This window comes from Lagenorhynchus albirostris, chromosome 6 (assembly GCF_949774975.1).
Source record: "Lagenorhynchus albirostris chromosome 6, mLagAlb1.1, whole genome shotgun sequence".
Lineage (NCBI taxonomy): Eukaryota > Metazoa > Chordata > Mammalia > Artiodactyla > Delphinidae > Lagenorhynchus > Lagenorhynchus albirostris.
In genome coordinates, this window is record NC_083100.1 from 71,890,062 (window position 1) to 71,914,289 (window position 24,228).

The 24,228-nt window shown below is 33.0% G+C and overlaps 1 protein-coding gene across 1 annotated transcript in view; it reads left to right on the plus strand.

Moving 5' to 3' along the window:
- Positions 1 to 24,228, plus strand: part of BAZ2B (bromodomain adjacent to zinc finger domain 2B) — a 390,367-nt gene that overhangs the window by 272,213 nt on the left and 93,926 nt on the right. The window contains exons 7-15 of the mRNA XM_060152812.1: positions 2,888 to 3,055; positions 3,999 to 4,192; positions 10,324 to 10,527; positions 10,841 to 11,236; positions 15,586 to 16,192; positions 17,848 to 18,141; positions 19,327 to 19,387; positions 20,175 to 20,283; positions 20,553 to 20,654. Of these exons, the coding sequence (XP_060008795.1) occupies positions 2,888 to 3,055; positions 3,999 to 4,192; positions 10,324 to 10,527; positions 10,841 to 11,236; positions 15,586 to 16,192; positions 17,848 to 18,141; positions 19,327 to 19,387; positions 20,175 to 20,283; positions 20,553 to 20,654 (2,135 nt within the window). The remainder of the gene's footprint in view (positions 1 to 2,887; positions 3,056 to 3,998; positions 4,193 to 10,323; positions 10,528 to 10,840; positions 11,237 to 15,585; positions 16,193 to 17,847; positions 18,142 to 19,326; positions 19,388 to 20,174; positions 20,284 to 20,552; positions 20,655 to 24,228) is intronic.

The window sequence follows — 24,228 nt, forward strand, 5'->3', positions numbered from 1 at the left end:
TGTAAAGAGTTACTCATCTCAACTTCAATAATGTTGATACTTCCACTGTATAGAAAAAAATTCTGATAACTTCCCTAGCCTACATAAACTATTCACTCATTCATTTCTTATACAAAGTTCTTTGAGCATCTACTGTGTTCTGTGCAGTAGGCCAAGCACTGAGGAATATACTAACATAGTATATGTTATGTTGCCTATAGTTTTTAGGAGATAGATAAACAGACAATTACAAGACAGAGTCTTTAGTGGTAAAAGTATGCCTGTATAAGCATACTTTTTGCCAAGTGAACAGAGACTATACCTTGTTTTAGAGGCCTCATTTGTTTAAGTTGTACGTTTTGTATAACTTAAATTTACATTTTCTATGATTAGTTTTATTCAAAAGGGTAACCAAAATGCCAAAAATTTTAAATCACCTACTAAATAGATGAAGACACACAGGAAGAAATTACTAGGAATTTTAAATGAGAAATAGTTTATTTTTAAATATTATCCACTTCTAAATGTGTCTACATTTCAGATGACTAAATCAACACATGCAAATTACTTAATGGATATTAGTATAGTAAAGTTTTTTATATTGAAATAGTATTTCACGGTAAGTTCTTTTAAAACATTTACAGTTTTTAATCATTATATTTTTATATTACCGTGAATTTTCATGAAGTATCTGACTATCAAGTTTGAAAGATTTTTAAATTCTCCTGTCTTCTGTGTTCAAATTGAGATTCAGTATATCCTCTGAAATATTAGAATCTTTCAGTTGAATATGATTAATGTTTTTACCATGCAGTTACTGCCCTTGAATACATTTAGAAATTCATCATGTGCTGGTTTATGTGATTCTTATTTTGTATATTTCATTTTATCAACAAGCTAGTTTGTGAGTGACTAAATTTTGTTTTTTTATTTTCTTAAATTTGGAAGAGAAATAAGCTCATCACTTGTCAAAAATTCTGTTATTTCCCATGAATTATTAGACATTTATGAAGCTTGTGATCAGAAGTGCTATCTTTTTCATCTTTTTATTTAATTGATCTTATTTACTTGTATTTTTCCTCATGGTGTCACCTTATTTATAACGTACACATTTTCCAGTTGTGTTTTTTTCTAATCCCTATTGTGTGCTTATTTACCATTGACATTCTAAGTACATTTTTATGTTGTTTCTGAGTTTGATTATGTCTAAAATATTTGAGTCTTATTACACTTTGACTGCCTTACCGATTTGTGGGTTGTTTACAAAGTCTGAACGTTCAACTGTAATGCTTTAATTAGAGACTCTATTTTAAATAATATGAATATTTCAGGAAACTGAAGTTTCCTTTTTTATCAGCTATGTAGGACCTAGTTTTCAAACCTATAAATAACAACAGATTCCAGCTGTGCTAATACAAGCCCCAAATACATAGTTTTTCTTCCTATCTACATACAGTTCTTTCATCTAAACAGTAGATAAATGATTTATGGTTTTGTATAGTTATTCTTGGTTCAGTTCCCATCATTCAGCCACTGCTGAATATACATTGGTGTCATTTCACTAGCAGTGCCTTCCTGCAGTGCAGAAGAATAGCTTTTGCAGTTTTCTGCTTATACTGTTTTTTAGACCTTTCAGAATGTCAGTTACCATGAACATTTCACTTTTTATGAAGCTAAACTTTTGTCTTTAGCTAATGAAGGTGCACATCACTTAACATCCTATTTTTAATAAAGAGATATTCCTAGAAAAGCTTTAAAGATCATATAATACAGTACACTGACAATATTGAATTTTTCCCATACTATATTATTGGGGGTTTTCCTCTAATTTTTTCGTGGTTATCAAGTCAATGAAAAGTAACCTATATCTCTTGGAAGATTAGCCTGAAAGGTAATAACTGATTTGGTAATCTAGCTGGTTAGCCAATTGGAAAATATTCTTTCCGAGATTTTACATGGGGCAATACAAGACTGTCCATTGGGTTATTTCAAATTTCTTCTTAATCTTCACCCTTCCCTAAATAATGTATTCTATAAAATTTGTCTTCTCTCCTTTTCTAAAAGTTTTAACTAAAAGCCACTGTTTGAATATCTAAATTGCATTTGATGATTTTCTACCATTTAGTCATTTTACATTGATAAAACATTGTTATCTGTAATTTATGAGAGGAAGTATAAATAAAATTCAGGCTTTTTTCATTAACTTTAAGGGGAGAAACTATAAATCTTTTATATTTTAATGTGACTTAACTTGTTTTAAAAATCTTCTTTGAAGCACTTTTCATTGCTTAGACACCACCCCCCTCAAAAAAAAAGGCTTACTGATTTTGCTATCTCTATTGTTTTGAGTATAGGATGTTTTCTTCCAAAAATGCATTTGAGATATGCTGGATTACAGTGGTCTTTGTATTATTATTTAAACCACCTGATTTATCAAAGCCAGCTTTATATTGTATGTAATTTAAGGAAATTCTTAACATAGGTTGTAGATGGTAACCTTAAATTCTAAGGTTTTAAAGTAGATTAAAATAGTCTTAAATATTGTTTCTTTACTAATTTAGAAAAATTATGATGTAAGTCATCAAAGAGTCAAATAGTTCTTTAATATTCCAAGTTTCCCATTTTATTTTTAAAACCATAGACTACTTTTGTTCTTCATAAATTTGAACTCAAGGAAGCTGCTAAGTGAAGATCCTTGGATACTGTCTTAATGAGCAGAATAATGAGTGTATAACTTCTAATCAGCTGTCTTATAATTAGAAAGATGATCAGAACTATGTGTAATTCAGCAATTCTGTTCCAAGATGAAATTTGAATTTTTTTTTCAGGAATAAAATATAAAAAGCACTGTTAAATTAGCTAGAAAGTTAATTCAAATATTTTTGCTTGTTTGGTGTTTGACTTTGAGGTGCAGAATGGTGGCGAACAACAGATGTTCATACGCGTGCAGGGGCAACCTTCTTTCCACCATTACTGGGAATTCCACCACTGTTTGCTCCTCCAGCCCAGAATCATGATTCTTCTTCATTCCATTCGAGGGCTTCAGGAAAAAGTAATCGAAATGGTCCTGAAAAAGGTATCCATGTTAACTTTAAGTGAAGTACTACAAATCTTCCATTTCAATACCTATTTTTAATAGGGTTCACATTTAGTAACAATTATGGGGCATTGTGCTAGACACTTTCACATTGTCTTGCTTAATCCTTATAATAACTCTTTGAGATTGGAAGCATTGTCATTTTGCAGCTAAGGTTAAATAAGTTATTCAAGGAAGCACTGTTTACATGTTGACATTGCATAGCAGAATTTAACCCAGGTTTTCTAACTCCAGACTCCACTGCTTTTTCCTCTGTATCTCATTACCTCCTTCACGTTCACTCAATAAAATATATTACTTTTTCTGTAATTAAGCATTAAATTAATTAAAACTAATATGTTAGTATGCCTTTTTTTTTTAAATTGTCATTAATATTTCATAGTTGATAACTGTTGTTAGAATACATTTGCAAATTATAATAGCATTTTAGATGGTTTATTATTACCTTTCTTTTCACTTAAGTAAGTGTTTGGGGAGTTTGCTCCGAAAGGGGGAATACTCGCATTTAATTATCTTTCTAAAAATTTTTTTATTGAAGTGAAATTCACATAAATGTAAAATTAACCATTTTAAACTGAACAATTCAGTGTCATGTAATGCATTCATAGTGTTGTACAACAACCACCTCTATCTAGTTTCAAAACATTTTCATCACCCCAAAAGGAAACTTCATCCCCGTTAACCAGTTTCTCTCTATTATTCCCTCTCCCAGTCCCTGGCAACCACTAGCTTGCACTCTATCTCTATAGATTTACCTGTTGTGAATATCTCATATAGATGGAATCATAATTTGTGTCTGACTTCTTTCACTTAGCTTAATGTTTTCAAGAGTCATACACATTGTGGCATATGTCATTACTTCATTCCTTTTTATGGCTGGATAACATTCTCTTGCATAAATATATTTATTTTTACTTTCAAGGTGTAAATGGGTCAATAAATGGAAACAATACATCGTCTGTATCTGGTATCAACACATCTGTACTATCCACTACTGCTTCAAGTTCTGTGGGACAAACTAAAAGTATAAGCTCAGGTGGAGGAAATCGAAAGTGTAGTCAGGAACCAAACAAAACCCAGCCTTTGGATGCTAGAGCTGACAAAATCAAAGATAAGGTAAGTTGTTCTTTGAGGCACAAATATATAACAGATCGATATAAGTATTCTAAAGATCAAACCACCTGAATCTATGGAATAACTTTTTATGAATTATCAACTCCTATTTTTATAGGTATTCATTTTTGCGGGGTGGTTTTTAGTATTATGCATCTAAAAAGTTAAAACTGTCAGCACCAGTATAAATAATACAAATAGTAGTCATAGATAAGATTTATTGAGAACTTAACACAGGCCAGTTCTGCTGTAATTGCTTTGCATATAATATCTATTTCAATCCTCCTTATACCCCTACTGAGGTAGGTACTATTATTATAAACTGGGAAAAAGAGCCCCCAAATAGTTGACCATTAAGTGGTCAGGATTCAAAGTCAGGCAGGTTGACTCCAGAGCCCATGCTTTAGGAAAACAAAAACAAAAAACCTTTCATTATGGAAAATTTCAAATATACACAGAAGACAGAATAGCATAATAATCCTGTGTACCCATTATTCAGTTTCAACAGTTACCATCTGTTGAATTATATTTCATCATAACCCCAGCTGAATTCTCCTTTTCTCCTTTGCCAGTTGGCACTATGTTAGACCTTGTCATTAGAGGGTCCTAGAGACACACTGGAAGAGGAAAATGCTTCTGTTCCTGGTTCAAGTGTTTTCTTCTTGGTCTTATGCTGTGGCTGCCAGTGGGTGGCTTCCTCACCAGCTGGCGGCTACTCTGCCAGTTGAGTTCAGGAGACCCAGTAGTGTATACCGTCTAGTGAGTGTCACTGACATCCCAGCAGGCAGCTTATTAGTGAGTTTTTCTGGGATGCCAGTGGTTGGCTTTCTAGCTAACTTTACTGTCACCCCTGATAGCAGATTCCCAGCAAGTTTTTCTGGCACTCCAGCAGGTGGTGTCTCCTGTGTACCAGCCTTGATCTGTGATACCTCAGTGAGCTTCTCTGCCATCCAGTGGGCAACAGCCACATCCTTTCCAACAAAGTCTGAAGTTCAGCCTTGGGTGAATGAGGGGTTGGAGAAGAAAGACCCTCTTCCAAGTTTATTTTAGTACTCTACCTCAGCCATACAGGAAGTGGCTCTTCCCTACATCGGCTCTTCCGGTATTCTTCACAGGTCTCTTTCCCTCTTAGTAGTTCATATTCTGTTACTAGTTGTTGCTTCCTTATGATAAAATTTCGCTGTTCAAATTGATCATGTGGTTTCTGCCTCCTGACTAGACCTTGTCTGCTGTAGAAGCAGTATCAGGAGTAGGGTGGGTATGCAGATTGCACATGGTAAATTCACTCCAATATTCTGGTCACTCTAAGCCTTTGGATTTCCTCTTCCACATCATGCCAGGGAAGCTGGCTATACTTTACTAAGTATAGTTCACCACTGTGTCCAGATTTCATTCATCCAACCAAGTAAGCTGAGATACCTCCAGCTACAGGAACTACCACATTATATCCAGAATTTCTAGTAAGTGCATCTGTATCGGTGAATTTGGTCTGCTCCCATTGGTAATTTCTTCTTGAGAGAGAAGTCTTGGTTTATTCTGAGTTAAAGCCTTCGCATCAACTGCAAACATTTCGGAAACAAAGATAATAACTAGAGCAATGTCTTTTCGTCTAGATTTTATAAAAACCACTTTCAGGGCCTGATTTTTCTGGGGGAAGAGAGTCAAAAGTTTGTGATACTGTAATACCACTTTCTCCATGACCTCAGCTATAATAATAAGGGAATTGAAAAGCTTGTGACACACCACAGCAAGAGCAAGGTATGAGTAGTCACTGATTTCAGATAGCGCTGATTTGAACTTTAAATCTGAACAACATGCCTCCCAGGCTCCAATTTTTAACCCCAAGGAACTATTTTATCAAACTTTTCTTTGTCCTTTCTCAAGACATCATTGAGCTCCATATATTTTCCAGGATCAGCTAAACAAATAAAGGTTTCTTCCCTTTTGCCCAGCATATTTTATAGAAATACTTCCTCTAGATCTTTCAGTTCCTTCTCAACAGAAGATAAATGTTTTCCAGCACGTAGCAAGACATATGAGGGTCTGGGGGAAGGTCATCTGGTGAAGCCTCAAAGCCTAATGATAGCCATCACAAAAATTCGACAGGACTCTATTTAGGCCCCAAGACAAACATTTACTTTCCTCTTCAAGCCACCCCACTGAGCACTTGAGCAAATGTGATAAAAGACTCTTGGTTGTTTCCTTCCAGGGACACAGGTTTTAGGGTCATACTTTCCACCTGTTCCTCTTCAACTGCTCTTTACTCTTTTCCCTTATGATTTGTTTCAAGGGCATTCACATTAGTACGAGCTCCAAAGGCCTGTCTCTGTACTGCTTCTAGCTTCTCTGCACACCAGACGCAGTCTGAAAACACCACGCATTCCTTGCTCCCATGGTACTTTGAAGCAGGTCGTAGACATAGTATCATGGAATATATTTATATCTATATGTATTTCTAAAAGTTAAGCGTCCATGTTTTTAAACTTTACACTATCCTACCTCTTAGAAGTAGTGCTAAATCTAGTAACATCTAGTATCTCTAGTGCCTCTGTAAGGTACAAGGCAAGACTTTGGAGGAATGGATTTGAAACAGATCGTGTCCTTAGTTCTAGTAAGGAATCAGTATTGACATTCCTAAACAAAATTGGTGCTGTTAAAGTAGAAAATATTTCCAGGAGCAGGTATTAAAAACTTGCAGAGGTACCTCTTTAATGATATAAAGAAATTCCAGGTACCATAGGGGTATTGATTTACATCTACATAGAAGTAACACTAGAGAGAGATTGACTATCAATGTGAGGGATACTAGAACTTAAGATTTCAGAAGCGTATCTTTGGATAATACATGGTCTGGAATGAATTTGCGTTAGTAGGTTGTTAAATGAAGATGAAGTGAGTTGAAACTGAAGAAGAAAATCCTATACTTTTATTACCCAATGTTTTTCAGTTTTAAAAACTTAAAAAAAAAATTGCTTCATCAGCCCTCTTCATGTGTAGTTTGAAAAATGTTCTTCAACTGATTTTGATAATCCCTCCTGGGAGGCAGGGTTACTTATCTCAGTAGTACTCATTGAAAATCATTGATTAAGTCCAGTTCCCTCTCATAGTCTACATGTATATTTAGAATAAATATAAGTATTTTAAATTAAACAATTAAAGTAAGTCAACACAAGCTAAAATGTACTAACATACAGCCTGTTGAGAAAAAAAAATAAGACAATTCAAGGTTAAGTTCCACTCCTGCTGCCATACAAATTATTGTTACCACAGCAGCTGTAACAGTCTTTTAAAAACATCAGTGATTTTTTACCGTTTTAAAACATCCTGTGTTATCACTCTGTCTAATAGTTTCCTATCCCACTAAGAATAAAATCCTTGCCATGGCCCATAAGACCATGTGTGGTCTCACCCCTGCCAGTCCATCCAGCCTTATTTCCTACTGTTCTCTCCCAGGTTTCTGTGCTGTAGCAGGTCTAGCTGACTTTTCCATTCTTTGAACATGTCAAACTTGTTTCCAGCTCGTGGCTTTTGCCTTTGCTGTTTCCCCTGTCTTGAAAGGCCCTTTTATCTTTCTATGACTGGCTCTTGCTCTCCATTTAGGTCTCAGCTCAGAAGAGTCTTACCTGACAACTACATCTAAATGTCCATCCAGCACACACTGTCTACTCAATTATCCTGTTTTAGTCATGGTATTTATCACTGAAAAACCCTTATTTATATTGTTTGTTGATTCTCTTCTCCCTGTTCCCATGAGAGCAGAGTTGCTGTCTGTTTATCACACCCTTGTATCCCCAGAGACTAGAGCAACTGTGTCTGGTACATAATAGCCTTGAATATGTATTTGTTTTGCTATTGAATGTAAGAAATATACAGTGAAATGAAAGTTCAAGGAGAGGGTTCTGAAAAGCTTTCCCAGGTTGGTTGGGGGATGGAGTTTATTATTAATAAACTCTCCTTTGATCATTTTTTTATGAACCTAAGAAGACTCATTTTTAAAATGTATAAATGACAGAAAAAAGACAGACTACCTAATTGTGAGCAGGCAAAAGGACCACCCTCACCCCCCACACATGTTAATAGGGACCAAGGAGATGGAATTGGTGATATTGAAATTCATTTTTCTCTAATACTTGGACATGTCTACTCATGTCTACTTTTTTTTTTAACATGGGTACTAAATTTGTTACCTTATAAAACACAAACCCTTTGCACACTGTCAGAGTATGCTCTGCAAAGACCACCTGCACCAGAATCACATTAAGGGCTTGTTTCATACAGATCCCTGTGCCTGTTTGGAATTGGGACCCAGGAATCTGCTGGTTGCAGCAACTTCTGTGCTGAATATTATGCTCCCTAAAGCTTTAGAACCCGCATCTCTAGACCCACTCTTGGGGAGTATAGGACGCATCTGTCATGCTGCCTTTAAATTAAAACTACACAGATTACTTGGACATTGAAATAGGAGTTTATTTTTTTCTGCCAAATCACGGTAGCTCCCTCATTCCCTTCCTTACTTAGCCTCTACTAAATCCAAAAGTGATAACTTTGGATTTGACTTTCATAGTCAAATGAAATGACTTTCATAGTCTTGCTATACATGCTTAGAAAACTCAACAGCAGATTTTGGTTGCAAAGAAGGAGCGGTTTCTCTGCCAAATAAATGATAGGCTTAATGTTATTATATTACTATTGTTTCCCTTTAATCTCTACTTTGGTCTTTCTCATCCTTTGATTTCCTTTATTCCAATTCACTTTCTGCTTTACTGTGAGGGAAGAAGGTAGCTCAGGGAATGATGGAAATATTAGCTTATTGAAGGGTGTGTCTGTGGAGGAAGCATTACAGTTGCTAGTTTGGAGCAGTTAACACAGTACCATGGCAAACAGAATATAACAGGAGTGACTCTCCTCACTCATGTATTTTATATGATTTAAATCAAATTTTAGAAGACACAAAGGAAAGAGTGTAGGTTTGCAATCTGTAACTACGGCTTCAACCTGGCATCCTGTTGTAGAGGTGTATTACTGTCTTTTATTCTCCAAACCCAGTAGTTATGAAAGGCTGTATTTCTATTAAGGCCATAACTTTTCTAATTTGCTGCTTTTGTAATTTATTGCTGATTTTTCTGTATCTTGTTCTCTATTTTATCTACCAGCAAACACTATAGAAATGTTCCTAAGTAACTTTGGATTGTACTCAATCTTGTTGCTCTGTCGTTTTGACATTCCTCCTTTATAGTCTTCCTATTGGCAGAATTTTAACTTTTTCATTGTTATATAGTTATTAGTTATAATTCATCTCATTATTTTTCATCTTTTTATCCACTACCATTGTCTGTCCTTTAAACACACAACTTTCCTTTTATGCGACCAAATGTCCCTTTCCAGCTTTGGATTTTCATTGTCCTATAGGATTTTAAATGTTCCAGAAATTAATCTCCTTTATATTTTTCTATCTTTTTGATTCAGAAATATTAAAAAACTTAAATTCCTTGACCCTAATTAAAGCAGCCCCTTAAGCCTTTTTCTACCTATTTTATCTTCTCTCCAGTACTTTTTACTATATGGGATTATTTGTTTTGAAATTACTCTCTGTCTAGTCCACCAACACCACCACTAGAATGTAAGTTTCTTGAAGGCAGAGGCTCATCTTAGACTTCACTGGAGTCCAGCACCTAGAAAGGTGTGTTTGGCTACTGACTCACTATTTGCACAAAGAAAGAAGACTAAAAGCTAAATGTAGAACATCAGTGTATGTAACCCTATCATAAATTGCTCTTTTTAATCTGTCCTACATTTTGAAGCATGGCAGTCATATGAGTGTGTATATATGTATACATATGTACATATATACACACTATATTGATGTTTTCAATATTCTATACAGAATACTGTATAGCATATTGACAGAGTTTATACTTTTTACTGGAGAATTCCTGTCAGATAAGTTAATTTGATCAGTTGGTTGAATAAATACCCTTAAAACATGTGACTTTTTACATTTTTCTAAAATGACATTTTAGAAAAATGTTTTGAGATTGAAAATATCATTAAAAAATTAAAAGAGCATACCTCTTACTGAAACTTGAATTTTCTCCAAAAATAGAAGTCTTTTTAAAAATCTTGTCTTTATCCAGAAACCAAGGAAGAAAGCTATGGAAAGTTCTAGCAACAGTGATAGTGATTCAGGCACATCATCAGACACATCAAGTGAAGGCATTAGTAGCAGTGATTCAGATGATCTAGAGGAAGATGAAGAAGAAGAAGATCAAAGTATTGAAGAAAGTGAAGATGATGATTCTGATTCAGAGAGTGAAGCACAACATAAAAGTAACAACCAGGTAGGTACAAATCATTTCATAGGCAATATCTACACATTATTCAAATTTAGGAATTAACTGTCTTAACTCTCAAAGTCTATAAAGTTTAAAGTTAATCATTGCCTTTAGTTCTTCCTTTTGCATAAGAAAAAAAAGGAGGTGGTGAAACATTTTTAAAGGAACATTTTGTGTATTTTTTAGTGAATTTTATATATCTATTGTAAGTCATTAGGAACACTTTTTTAAGTACCCTTTTTTTCCTCCCATGTTTTACTCCTTGATGCTCTTTGTTTTAATAGACGTTAAGAAGTTGCCTTTTAATTTGTATTTACAGGTGCTATTACATGGTGTTTCAGACCCAAAAGCAGAAGGACAGAAAGCAACTGAAAAAGCCCAGGAAAAAAGAATACACCAGCCATTACCTCTTGTGTCTGAGTCCCAGACTCACTCATCATTCCAATCCCAGCAGAAGCAGCCTCAGGTTTTGTCACAGCAGCTTCCATTTATTTTCCAAAGCTCTCAGGCAAAGGAGGAATCTGTGAACAAACACACAAGTGTAATACAGTCTACGGGATTGGTGTCCAATGTGAAACCTTTATCTTTGGTAAATCAAGCCAAAAAGGAAATTTACATGAAACTCATAGTTCCTTCTCCTGATGTACTTAAAGCAGGGAATAAAAATACCTCTGAAGAATCTAGTCCTTTGACCAGTGAATTGCGTTCCAAACGGGTGAGTTAAAAATTATTTATAGAAGAATTTTACTATTATAAAAACAGCTTTTATATAGTCTTATACAAGTTTAAACTGAATTCTACTCTTATTGTTATACTTTCTTAGTCACCAGGAATAGAATATGCACATCAGAAAACTAAATTTCTCTGATTTTATATTTACATACACATCTGTTGAATGTATTTTTGGAAACACAGTCTTGTCATTTTTCCCCAGGTTTAATGATTTAGCAGTAAGGGGAGAAATATGTTTGTATTGGACATACTTTACAATTACTTTTGTTTAAAATCAATGTCCTTTTTTTTCTAATATTAGTATATTCTTTTTTAAAGAAATGAACTCTTGAGTCATTTACCTCTGTAGTCCTATAATTTGTCAATTTTAAGTATAAAAATCCTTTATAAAGAATGCTTTTCCTTTACCATTCTTAATTAATTATACAAAATACAAAATATTTTTAGTAACGTTACTTCTATAAACACCAGAACCACTCTCATCAGAGAATTTTTTTCATCTTTATTTTCTTGCTGTTAGTTTTATATTATAATATTATATAGTCTACAGTCATATGTCCAGAAGAATTCTAATAATTAAATAACCAGTGCTTTTTATTCTAGAACTCACCCAGACTAGAGAAAAAATATTATTTTTGAACACAGTCTCCTGTCTTTTGGTTATACAAATTATCAGTAGGCATCCTAATCATTGGAAAAGACCTGTAGAGCACTTACTGTTTTGCCAGCCATTCATTGTTTTAAGTGCTGAACATGCATTTACTCATTGGATACTAACATCTGTAAGTGCCACTAATAATATTATGTCCATTTTCAGATGATCAAATTGAGATTCATAAGACTTACATAACTCTCCCAAGATCACACTGCTAGTTGGTGATGGAGCTAGAATTCAAACCTAGGCAGTGTGGTACTAGAATCCTTGTTCTTAATCACTGTGGTATGCTGCCTTTCTTTCTCAAAAAAGTTGCAATGTCCTTGTCCACTGACTTTTATTTTACAGTGAAGAATTTCAGAACAAGTTCAAAGAAAAATGACTTGAGCAAATCAGGCTCTTTTGAGAATCTAAATGAGTAGTTCTCAAGACTAAGTGTACATTAGAATCACCTGGGAAACTTTAAAAATGAACTAACCACCTTAGAACAATTTAAAATCAGGATCTCTTGTGTTGAGACTGAGGTATTACATGTCTAAAAAGCCTCCCAAGTGACTCAAATGTGCAGCCAAATTTGAGAACCACTGATCTAAATGGAATGACCAGTGGTATCGTAGTATCACACATATGAGAATTTGTAATGCATGGGTCAATCATAAGGAGTTATTGGCATCACATTATTGACTCTCCTTGAGAAATTAAGCAAATTAAAAATCACACTGGGTTATTTTAATTTTTCATTAATATATATTCCACTTTAAGACAAATGAATGTATAGAGCCACATCGAGTTACTTGCATTATGAAAGTTTTCTTAATTTTTTCAGAGTTTCTTAAATTCTTATTTAAAGATTTTCATATGACTGCCTATTAGAAAGTCATTTGTTAAACACTTGCTTATTTAAATGTAGCCAAGCTAGGCTTTCTACACATAGGATCTTATGTAATCCTTACAAAATTGTGTCAGGTAAAGGAACTAAGGCTCAGAGAGGTTAAGTCACTTTTCAACATCATATAACAAGTTAAGAGCAGACAGGTTTTAAACCAAGATCATTCTGATTTCAAAGCCCATGATTAAGACGAAATAATTTGGTGTTTCTAAAATGATAATGGTTGTTAATGGGAAATATTTTATGTGAATGGGCATTCACAGTAGACTCAACTCTCAATGACTTTATCTACTTTTTATTGGTATCTACTATTGAGTTAAAGGGTATTTTTAGAAATATTTCTCTTATATCAGTTCTCTTTCTTTATGTGACAGTCTAACATAGAATTTTGCTTGATTTCTTATGATAGTCTCAATTGTTTCATGCTTCCTGCTATGTATCTGGCTCCCACACTAGTCTTATGATTTTCTTCAGTGTTATTTAATCATTGGATCCTTTCATACCCTTATACTGTAGACATTTAATTTAAATCAATATACATTAATCATATATAAAGACCAGGAGTGAAAAATCTTTATCAAGTTTTGCCTAGTGGATTTTTTATGGCCTTACAGAGACTCAGGTAAGAACTAGGGGAGCAAGAGCTTGGTGGTAGGACAAAGCTTCGAACCTCTCTCTTCTCATACTCCTGTCACCCACGGGGATATCTTAAAGTAGCAGGACACTTGCTGCTATACAGGTCTCTTTTTTCTCCCCTCCTACTTTATGTACACCACTAATATCAAAAAAGATAGCATGTTTGCTGTAAGAGTTACTGCTACTAGTCTTGGGATAAAATACAGTGATCGTTGGTTATTTTCGAAAACCTTCAGATGTCAGCATATGAGAAGTGATTCTTCAGAGTTATAGAGTGAGAAACAATTTCAAAAAATTAAAATATAAAATTTAAAACTAAAGGGAAAGTTTTTATTTTCATTACTCTTTTGATCCTATGTATTTGGAAGGAATATTTACTACTTATTAAAAAAAGAATACAAAATGATTATGTGACAAAATTTTGTTCTAAGAAATGAAAATACACTAAATTTTTCTGCTGAAAATTTAAATCAGTATATGTATAAAATATGAAGTATAAGTACATTATATGTATACTCACATAATATAACATAAAATATTTGTTTCATATAAATATTAAGTAAAATTATATTAAAGTATCTTATGTAAAAATTTTGCCATAAAATTCTTTTAAAAAGGTAAACACAATTATGTAGTATAATATTCCATACTTTATTCACTGAATAAATACCAATTAAGCAGTTTCTCTTTGTGAGGCTTTGCTTTATGTATCAATACAAATAAAATGTGACAGTCTTTGTTTACAAAGTACTAACTTAATTTTCTAAACAAATACAGTGAGGATAAGTTAAATAAGATAAAGAAGTTTATATGGGAATTTCTTACTGCTTATTAGTACTGGTGCTTTAAAATATTTAATAAGTCATTCTATATGGCATTCCATCTGCATTTACACTTGTGAAATAACCCACCACAAGGCTTTGCTGACTTGAGTGTTAACAGCCCGGGTCCAATGCTGACAGTACTGCTGATTTTAATTTCAAGGCAACCATTTTCATTGCAGAATTTTACCTTTCAGAATTCAACTCTATTTCTATTAACTTGATATTTTAATCATCCTATTTCAGTTTGTTTTTTTATATTTTAATTATACAAATTTAATGAAATTCATATGATGTTATTCTTTTCATGAAGATTCTGATAGCCAAATAATTTTTTGTTTCTTATTTACATATGTAAATTTTATGGCTTAATGGTTTACAAAATAATTTTTCCCAAGGAAGGTATAATTTTTCTAAACTATTTTCTAAACTCTTTCCAATGTTAATGTGCTGAAGGCACTCAAAAGTATATCCCACAGAATGTTGAGCCAGCCTTCCCACTAACCTCAAATCATGATTACTGTAGGTAATACCGGATAGAATAAAAGGGGGTATAAAGGAGCTCAAGGATAGAGGCAATGAGTGCTTTGGGCTGGGACAAACATGGAAAGCTTCTTGGGTTGGATTTTGAAGAATGAACAGGATTTCATCTGCTTGAAATTTATTAGAGGAAGATATTTCACACAAAGAAAATGGTGATGGCGAAATGTGGAGGTGGTGAAAGTATGACATGCACAGGGCATGGCAAATAGTCCACTTGGACAACAAAGGTAGTAAAAAGTGATTTGAGGATCAGATTTAACTGTTTAGGGTTTATAAAGTTGGCAATGATGGAAGAGGCACTAAAGGTTTTGACCAAAGAGCTAATGTAATAAAATACGGCTTATATAACGAGAGAATTGGCATTGGCATATAGCATATATTGGGAGTTGGTTAGGAAGAAGTGATAGTACAGCTTAAATTTGAGCAATATTTCAATGAGAGAATCCAAACCACATAGTAATATGGCTGACTTGGAAAAAAGAAAGTAAAAGATGTTTTGAGAGTTTCAAGTTTGGGTTATTGAGAAAAACGGGAGCTGTAGTAATAAGAGGTGGGCAGTCAGGAAACATGTTTTGAAGCAGAAAGACTAATTGAATTTTTAAATATATTTTGTCTAGCAAGATTCAGGAACCAACTAGTCATTATTGCCACTACTTTTATAGCACTTGTATATCATGATTTAAATTTGTATATGAGTAGCTGTGTCAGATACAGAAGGCAAAAAAAAAGTAATTTTTGTTCTTATGGTACATTATTGTTTTGTTTTTTTTAAACTTATGTTTCAACAGGAACAATATAAACAGACATTCCCAGCTCAGTTAAAGAAACAGGAGTCATCTAAGAGCCTGAAGAAGGTTATTGCAGCTTTGTCAAATCCAAAAGCAACCTCTAGTTCACCAGCACATCCAAAACAAACATTAGAAAACAACCACCCTAATCCTTTCTTGACAAATGCACTTTTAGGTAATCATCAACCAAATGGAGTTATTCAAAGTGTCATTCAAGAAGCTCCTCTGGCACTTACTACCAAAACTAAAATGCAGAGTAAGATTAATGAAAACATTGCTACTTCAAGTAGCACCCCTTTTTCCTCACCTGTAAATCTGAGTACAAGTGGGAGAAGAACCCCTGGCAATCAGACAACTGTCATGCCCTCTGCCTCTCCCATACTGCATAGTCAAGGGAAGGAAAAAGCAGTTAGCAATAATGTGAACGCAGTAAAAACACAGCATCACTCTCATCCTGCAAAATCTTTAGTGGAACAGTTCAGAGGAACAGATTCAGACATTCCTAGTAGCAAAGATTCTGAAGATTCAAATGAAGATGAAGAGGAAGATGATGAGGAAGAAGATGAGGAAGATGATGAAGATGATGAATCTGATGACAGCCAATCAGGTTATTTTCTATTTTTAAGTTTAAAGTATTTCTCTAAATGCTATGTGAACCAAAACATTTTAAAGAGGTTCTTAATTCACAGACTGAAAATCATTGTCATTCACTGTGTTTCACACAGCTATGCGCCTTTCTATAATGAGTGGTAAAATACAGGAATAATTGAAATTGGAAATCCTAAATTAAGTTCTCAGCTCTGTTATTCATTTAACATTAAACAAATAACTTTAAATTGAATATAAATAATTCATGAATTAAGAAATTCAGGAACTTGCTTCATTTTCATTTAATTCATGACCACTCATTTGTCCTTTCTTTTTCATCTCTTCTGCTGCTTGTTATATTGTGTCACTAGATATTTTGAATAAAGGTAAAATTGTAGTCACAGTCATTCAGAAAATACCAAAAACCTATATCTCTATGAATATTTGTTAGCAACACAGAATGTATTTAACAACATATATAGAGTACCCCCTGATTTTATTTTGATTTACTTTCTAGTTTTCTTTTTAATTTCTTTTTGTTTTATTTCCTCTTAACTCTCCTTCTTGTTCCACAGAAGATTGAAAACATAAAATATAAGATAGCTTAAAATTTAAATACAAAGATGAAATACATATTATGAAAGGTTTTAAATTTGTTTCTAGTCAGCCACAAATCCAATTGTAAATTTTCTATCTACCAATATGAAGAGGAAAATATAGTCAATTATACAATTTAAAAAGTGTCTATAAGGTAAAAACAACCTATTTGCTCAGGGTAAGAACAGCTTTTCCTGATATTTTTCCTAGGGTTCCCATAAACACAACTTTGCATGATAGATCATGGATATCAATATTAATCACTTTCAAAGATAATTTTTATAATGAACTTCAGTGTAGACAGCTAGTACTACACAAAAAACAATTCCACAGAAGCTGTTGTTCTGGGAACGATTAAGATACAGTCCAAGTATTAGTCCTGTGTTATCAAGTTTAACCCAGAAATAGATTTTACATATCTATAGGAATGGATGCATTTATAGGACTACATTGCTAGCATGAACTTAAATTATTAAATCATTAAATTATTCCCCACAATTATTTCTGTAATCCTAGTCTTTTGTAAAGCCTGAGAAACTTGATGAAATCTTGCAGCTAAATAGAATAACTGTAACCCCCAAAGCCAAGCATCTCCCCGCAAAAATTGTTTTCTTTGGCCTCAAAGCCCAGAAGAAAGGATAACGATAGTTCCAGAGTTCTCTTCCTCATACTGAACCTAGTATACTTCTTAAGCTACTAGAATCTATTAATTTAAATAATCAATTCTGTTTCCTCTATACTTTGGCTTCTTTATTAAATTAAAAGTGCTTTTGAAACCACTAAGCAGAAACTCATCATGTGAATACTGTCATGTGAGAAGAACTGTTTTATGATTTAAGTTTTATAATTTGAGTAAAACAGTTACGTTTAATGAAGAATTTTGAGGATTTATGGCCTGCATACATTGTACTCAAATAGCTTTTAAGATAGTAATTTTTACATTTACTCTTCAGAAAAGTTGCTCACTTGAATTCTCAGTCACAGATGCTGATTCCTGAACTATTCCATTTAGATACAAACTGCAAACTGTTGGTGATTATCTAGTTATAATATACAAATGCTTCTTTTACTTCCCAGAATCAGATAGTAATTCAGAATCAGATACAGAAGGATCAGAAGAGGATGATGATGATGATAAAGACCAAGATGAATCAGATAGTGATACTGAAGGAGAGAAAACTTCAATGAAACTGAATAAAACAACTTCCTCTGTCAAAAGCCCTTCCATCAGTCTCACAGCTCACTCAACACCTCGTAACCTCCACATAGCAAAAGCCCCAGGCTCTGCTCCTGCTGCCTTATGTTCTGAATCCCAGTCACCTGCTTTCCTTGGCACACCTTCTTCCACACTTACTTCAAGTCCACACTCTGGTACCTACACTTTATTTTTATTATTGTGAAGTAGAAGTCAAACCATAACAAGAATTCTTATTTATACAATGTTCTGGGGATGATCTCACTGGAATCAAGGGCTAGATTTTAGGTTGGCTAAGAAAGGTCAGCGTGTATTTTCAAAGGATATGACTCATTACCATTTTTATTCTCTGTGCTTCCAATTTAAGAACCTGATTGATGGCAGCTTTTGAGTTTGCATACTTTCCTGTTTTTGTGTTCAGTTTATGCTTCTAGAATTTAGAGTTTGACAGTGGACTTTTTTTGTAATTTATAAAAATGAGCTCACTTGGTTACTTAGGTACAATTGCATATCTGCCCAACACATAGCCAATGTCATTTGTATTAGTGAGTTAGCATTATTATTCCTTTAACATGCCGTATCTTTTTTTTCTATTTGACCTTTTATAAACTTGCAGAGGTCTTCATTAAAAGGTTTTACATTAATACTCCCAGATTAATCTCTATTCTCATTCAATAGCTAAGAAAATGTAGATGTGTATAGTAAAATATTATATTGTTTTACATATTTCACTGTTTTCTTGAAATTTTCTAGTTTTGTTTTCATTTGCCACAAACCAATATGATATCCTACTAATATAAGATGTGTGCATTTGCATTGGTGAAGCTTGATCATTATCTAAGAAAAATTTTCCATATAATCATAATCCTATTCTTTGTACTCTAGATTAATTAAAAGTGTTTTTGACTATAGATTCATATGGCTATAGAAGTTATATTATTTTAAAATGTATGATCCAGATGTTGAAATTTTTCAGCATCTTAAAACTCATATTTTCAAAGAAAATAACTGTACATAGTTTTCCAAAACCTCTATCTGCGATTTTCCTCCTACTTCTTTAGCCATTTCATTAATAACAAAATGACAGGAAAGCTGTATATTTTTACCTTGCATTGTCTTTTCATTAGAGAGGAATACTAGTTATTCTGTCATGCAGACCAAAGAAAAAAGAAAAGCACCCTTTACTTTATATACAATGTGTTTTGTTGAAAAGAATCTAAAAATAATGCACAAGTTGCAGAAATACACTAAATAATTCAAGTCATTAAGATATATTATTCAAAGAAAAGTTTCAAAACTATCAAAAAGTTTTCATGTATGTAAACTAATCTTTTATGTTAACTGGTTGAATTTTCTTGAAGGCACTTCCAAAAGAAGAAGAGTAACAGATGAACGTGAGCTGCGTATTCCTTTGGAATATGGGTATGCAAAATAAGATATATCTTTATACTTCCCCCCACATATTTAGGCATGTTTGATTTCTCATTCTCTACTATTAATAAGAGAAGTGAATATACTGCATAGTTATTTGTTAGAGCAGAGGAGCAAAGCTGATATATCTGAAGTTGATATACCAGAAAAAAAATTAAGACTAACTTCTGGGTTTAGGTATGACAGATGGGAACATATGCATCCAGGTGGGAATATGACTGAAACAGTCACAAGAGCAAATCATTTGGCAAAGAGCAACAGACACAGTTAAGAGTGTCAGAGGTTTTTGTGAAGATAGATTTAAAGGAAGGTGAAAGCCACTGTGGGCGGAACTGAGGGACTTGAGCAGAGTTTGGCTAAAATGGTTGAATAGGAACTGAGAATTTTCATGATCCCCAAAGAGCAGAGAACCAGGTTTACTGTACTCTTCTCATTTAAAGCTTTTCAGCTGTAAAAAAATCAGTACACATTGACACATGTGCCTGAACATGTCCAAATACCCAACGTAATGCCAGTATGATCTCTTAAAAAATTTAATGGAGTTTAATATTTGTAAATTGAGTCCTTGATTAATTTTTAGTTGAATTACTTAGCAAAAATATCTAAATTATTTTAATAGTAAATGTATCTGAATTGCATGACTGGCTGTTTATATTTGTTTTCTTTGTATTTTTCATGTTTTCTAAAGAGCATGTGTTCTCAAACTTTTTTAAATTTTTATTTTTAAAAGCTTTCTTAAAATTACGTATGTGATAACCCTCATTTCTATTATGTGTAGCTGGCAGAGAGAGACAAGAATAAGAAACTTTGGAGGGCGCCTTCAAGGAGAAGTAGCATATTATGCTCCATGTGGAAAGAAACTTAGGCAGTACCCTGAAGTAATAAAGGTACATACTTTTCACCAAATGACACACATTTGGTGCCTATTAAGCATGCTTATGGAAAAAGAAGTACACTCCTTTCTCAGATAAAGTTCCTTGATACAAAATATTCTCTTGTATGGGACTAATTAATGTGCTTAACCTAAATTGATCTCCTGTAAATCCATAGCCCCTTGATAGAATATGCAAAACAGTAGTGTCCTGAAGATAGCTATACATCAGAGCTGGGTTGTAATTATTAAAACCTGAAGTGGAAAAATATGTGATTTTTTCAGTATCTCAGCAGAAATGGAATAATGGATATCTCAAGGGACAATTTCAGCTTCAGTGCAAAAATAAGATTGGGTGACTTCTATGAAGCCAGAGATGGACCGCAGGTATCCACTTTTTAAAAAGTACAGTCTTTGAACCAAAAAGTAGTAACATAACCTAAATGAAGTAAATTTCACTACACTCTGGAGCATTGCCTTTTGTTAGTTAATTCGTGTAGCTATACATATAACTTTGTGGTAAACACTCACAAGACCTCAATTTACTATATTTCAGTAACGAGGAGCTTTGACATTTTTTTCAAATTTCTTAAGTAAACTTTTTCCTGTTTGTTAGTTCTGTCATTAATTTTACAGTTTATACAGGTATAAAAGAATCTGTATGTTCATGAGAAATATAGGAAAACCTTAATTCCCTGAAAGGTAAACAGTTTTTTGAAAATTAATTTGAATAGGAAAAAACATGTTGTTTATAAGTCAGTCCAAGAGAGGATAAATATGCCTTCGTTTTTGGAAGGATCTTGTCCATTTGATTATGCCATACTACATGATTCATTGTCACAAGTCTGATAATTTTTGATGGGGGTAGGGGGAATTCCATAATATTAAGTGAGTGAAATTTCTGCTTTTTGCAGAAATTGAATTTTTAAATAATTATACACATTTCTGAAATAATGACCACAGCTCCCTTTGAGTTTGAGGATTAAGTACACAACCTCACCGATCAGCGCAAAGAACTTACCAATGAAACCTGTTTCCTATATGTGTCCTTTAATGGTTTGCCTTTGTTCCTTACTTAGATTCAGCTACATATGCTTATTATTCCCTTTAACTTTATTAGCTCCATTGAAAGAGGTCATAGCTACGGACTAAGGAGACCTAGATTCTTGTTAACCCATGAAATAGTTTTGTGATTTCAAACAACAAAATAATGCCCACTTTTTCTTCAGTTTCTTTATCTGCAGGATAGAGACAATCATAATTTTACTTCTGCCTCATAGGATTATGGTGAGGTTAAAATGAGATCATACGCATGAAAATGTTTCAAAAGGTTAAAATGCTCAACCAACTGAAGTTGTTATTTTCTTTCTTGATTGAACCTTTCTCTCTTTTGGCCCATTATAATGCACAGAAAGATTTTTTCTGGCAATTAATATTTTCTGTTGTGAATAGACAGGCTTTTCCATACTATTTACCCTTTAATTTTATAGTTACAGAAATAGAAGAGGCCTTCCTAATTCTGCAGGAAGTTCATTTTGAGAGCTCAAAGATTAAGGGAGTTTTCCAAGATTACACAACCTCAACCAGGCAGAGACATAATTGAACTCAAAATTTCTAACAAGTGTTCTTTTGCATTCATTGTGTAACCTATTTTCCATTGTTGTCCATGACTTTTTATGTCCACATCCACTTGTTTCTTTACCAGTAATTCTAAAATGCCAAAATATATTCATCTGAGGTTTAACTTATTTATGGAAATATATTCTAGGATTTTTCTTTTCTAAACTTAAAAATGTGTCTAACTTGGACTAAATTTGTCACCAAACAGATTCTCGGAATTTTAGTGAACCACAGTGTTATTTTATGCACTCCATATATACTAGATCAGTTTTTAAGTCACAAAACATATTAGAAGGCAATAATAATTTTATTTAAAAATTCTCATTTTTTAAATCTTTTGATTTCCATGTTATCATAACCTTACTTGTTTCATTTAAATATGCTAAAGATATCTTTATGTTTTTAAGTTCAATAGAATTTTATTCTGAGAGGAAAGCTAATTGCTGTCCAATACGTAAAGGACTTTTAGTTTTTTATCAGTGATAATTAGACTCAGTCTATAAAGCCTTATTAGGCAGAACAGATTGTTCTTTGACATCCATTCACTTTTTATTAAACATAATCAGTGTTTTCCAAAGCATATTGTCTTGTTGAGAGATCAATTCCAATCAAGGAAATATGATGAATTACTAAATCCAGAAATGTGTTAAGCTGCCAACATTTCAGCAGACTACTAAGGGAAAATATTAGCAATTTTGACTGTACTTCTCTTGGTTAAAAAATAAGAGTAAGTTGAATTCATTTCAGGATACTTTTAGAGAACAACAATTAAAGGTGAGTAATCAAAACAACATTTAGTTAATTAATTAGAGATGCATATAGTTGAAGAACCATATACTTTTTTATTGTATGATCAATATGTATAAGCATATAGTTAATTAGAAATGTATATACTTACAATTTTCTATGAAAATGAGCAAAGATTACATATTTTTGGTAGAGTAACTGTCATGTGTAATAACTTTGATTGGCTTAAATTTTGTAGAAGATATAAAATATAATTTGGGATAAAGACACCATTACCAAGCAGTGATGATCTGTATATGTTTACAATAGGTCTGCCTCTATACAAATTGTATAAATGGTATGATGGCTGTACGTATATTGAAAAACAACACTATGCATACTGAAAGACTGAAAGGAAATGTACCAAAATTTTAGTAATGGATGTAATGATTGGTGATACAGTGGAACTTTTTTTTCCTATGTTCTTGCATGTTTCATAATTTCTAAATTGTGCTTGTATTACATATATAGTATGAAAAACAATTTCCTATTTAAAAAATAATTGCATCTACCCCTTGTAATCCAATAAAGCTGAGCATGCAGTTTTCCAAATGCATGGAGATTTTACATAATGATTTTAAGTGTTACCGCTACAGTTTTCCAAGTTTCATATATTTATTTTTGGTGTTTGATAGCAAATGAAATGCTGTATTTGTAAATTCATTAGTATTCTTAATCACTCTCCTAATAAAACATTTGCATTGGAAAATGTAATTTTCTCCATCATATTTTTCTTTTTTCTTTTAAAACTTAACCAAAAAAAAAAAACAACCAATAGTAGTTCTCTAAGTTCTAATTTCATTCAAAGTATTTCAAAAAATTGCAGCAATGGTATTCCAAAGCTCTATATTTTACAGATGAAATTTAGGAAATGGTAATTTCTGTTAGAAGATAATATCTGCAGTAGAGAACCGTGGTTATTTTATATGTTAATCATTTTTGACTCAAGGTATTTCTGAGCTTAAGACAGTGACTATATATATATTTATTAACAGCAAACATTTGTTGAAAGTATTGACTAATTTTATGTGCAGTACAGTAAGATGAGAGGTATGAGAGTTCATATTTATTGAAATTTAGTAAATTCATCAACTAAAGGACAAAAATCTAATGATTAACTTTAAAAAAATTAAAAAGAGAAGTCCTTAATTAAATAAGATAGGGTTGACACAAGAAATTGGGGTTGGGGGAGCCTTTAATCTATCCATTATCAATTTTATTTATTTCAGTCTACAAATGTGGTAAGAGATTTGCAAAATCATCTACTGGTTAGTATCTACTGATCCTTAGATACCAAACACTTCCTCCTGCCTTCTATAAAAATCATGATTTTAAGGATGATAGATTTCATGGAACAAAATGAACCATGGCACTCTTTATAATCACGTGATATACTGGCTGGCTACCTTCTTACTGAAATTCTTTTAACTATTTTAATCAGTGAAACCCCTTTGAAAAGGCAATAAGGTAAATATATTTCTTACAGACTTCTCCATCACATTATAAAGAACTAGTTGAACCTAATGTTTATCATTGTTTTCATTTTATTTTGTTT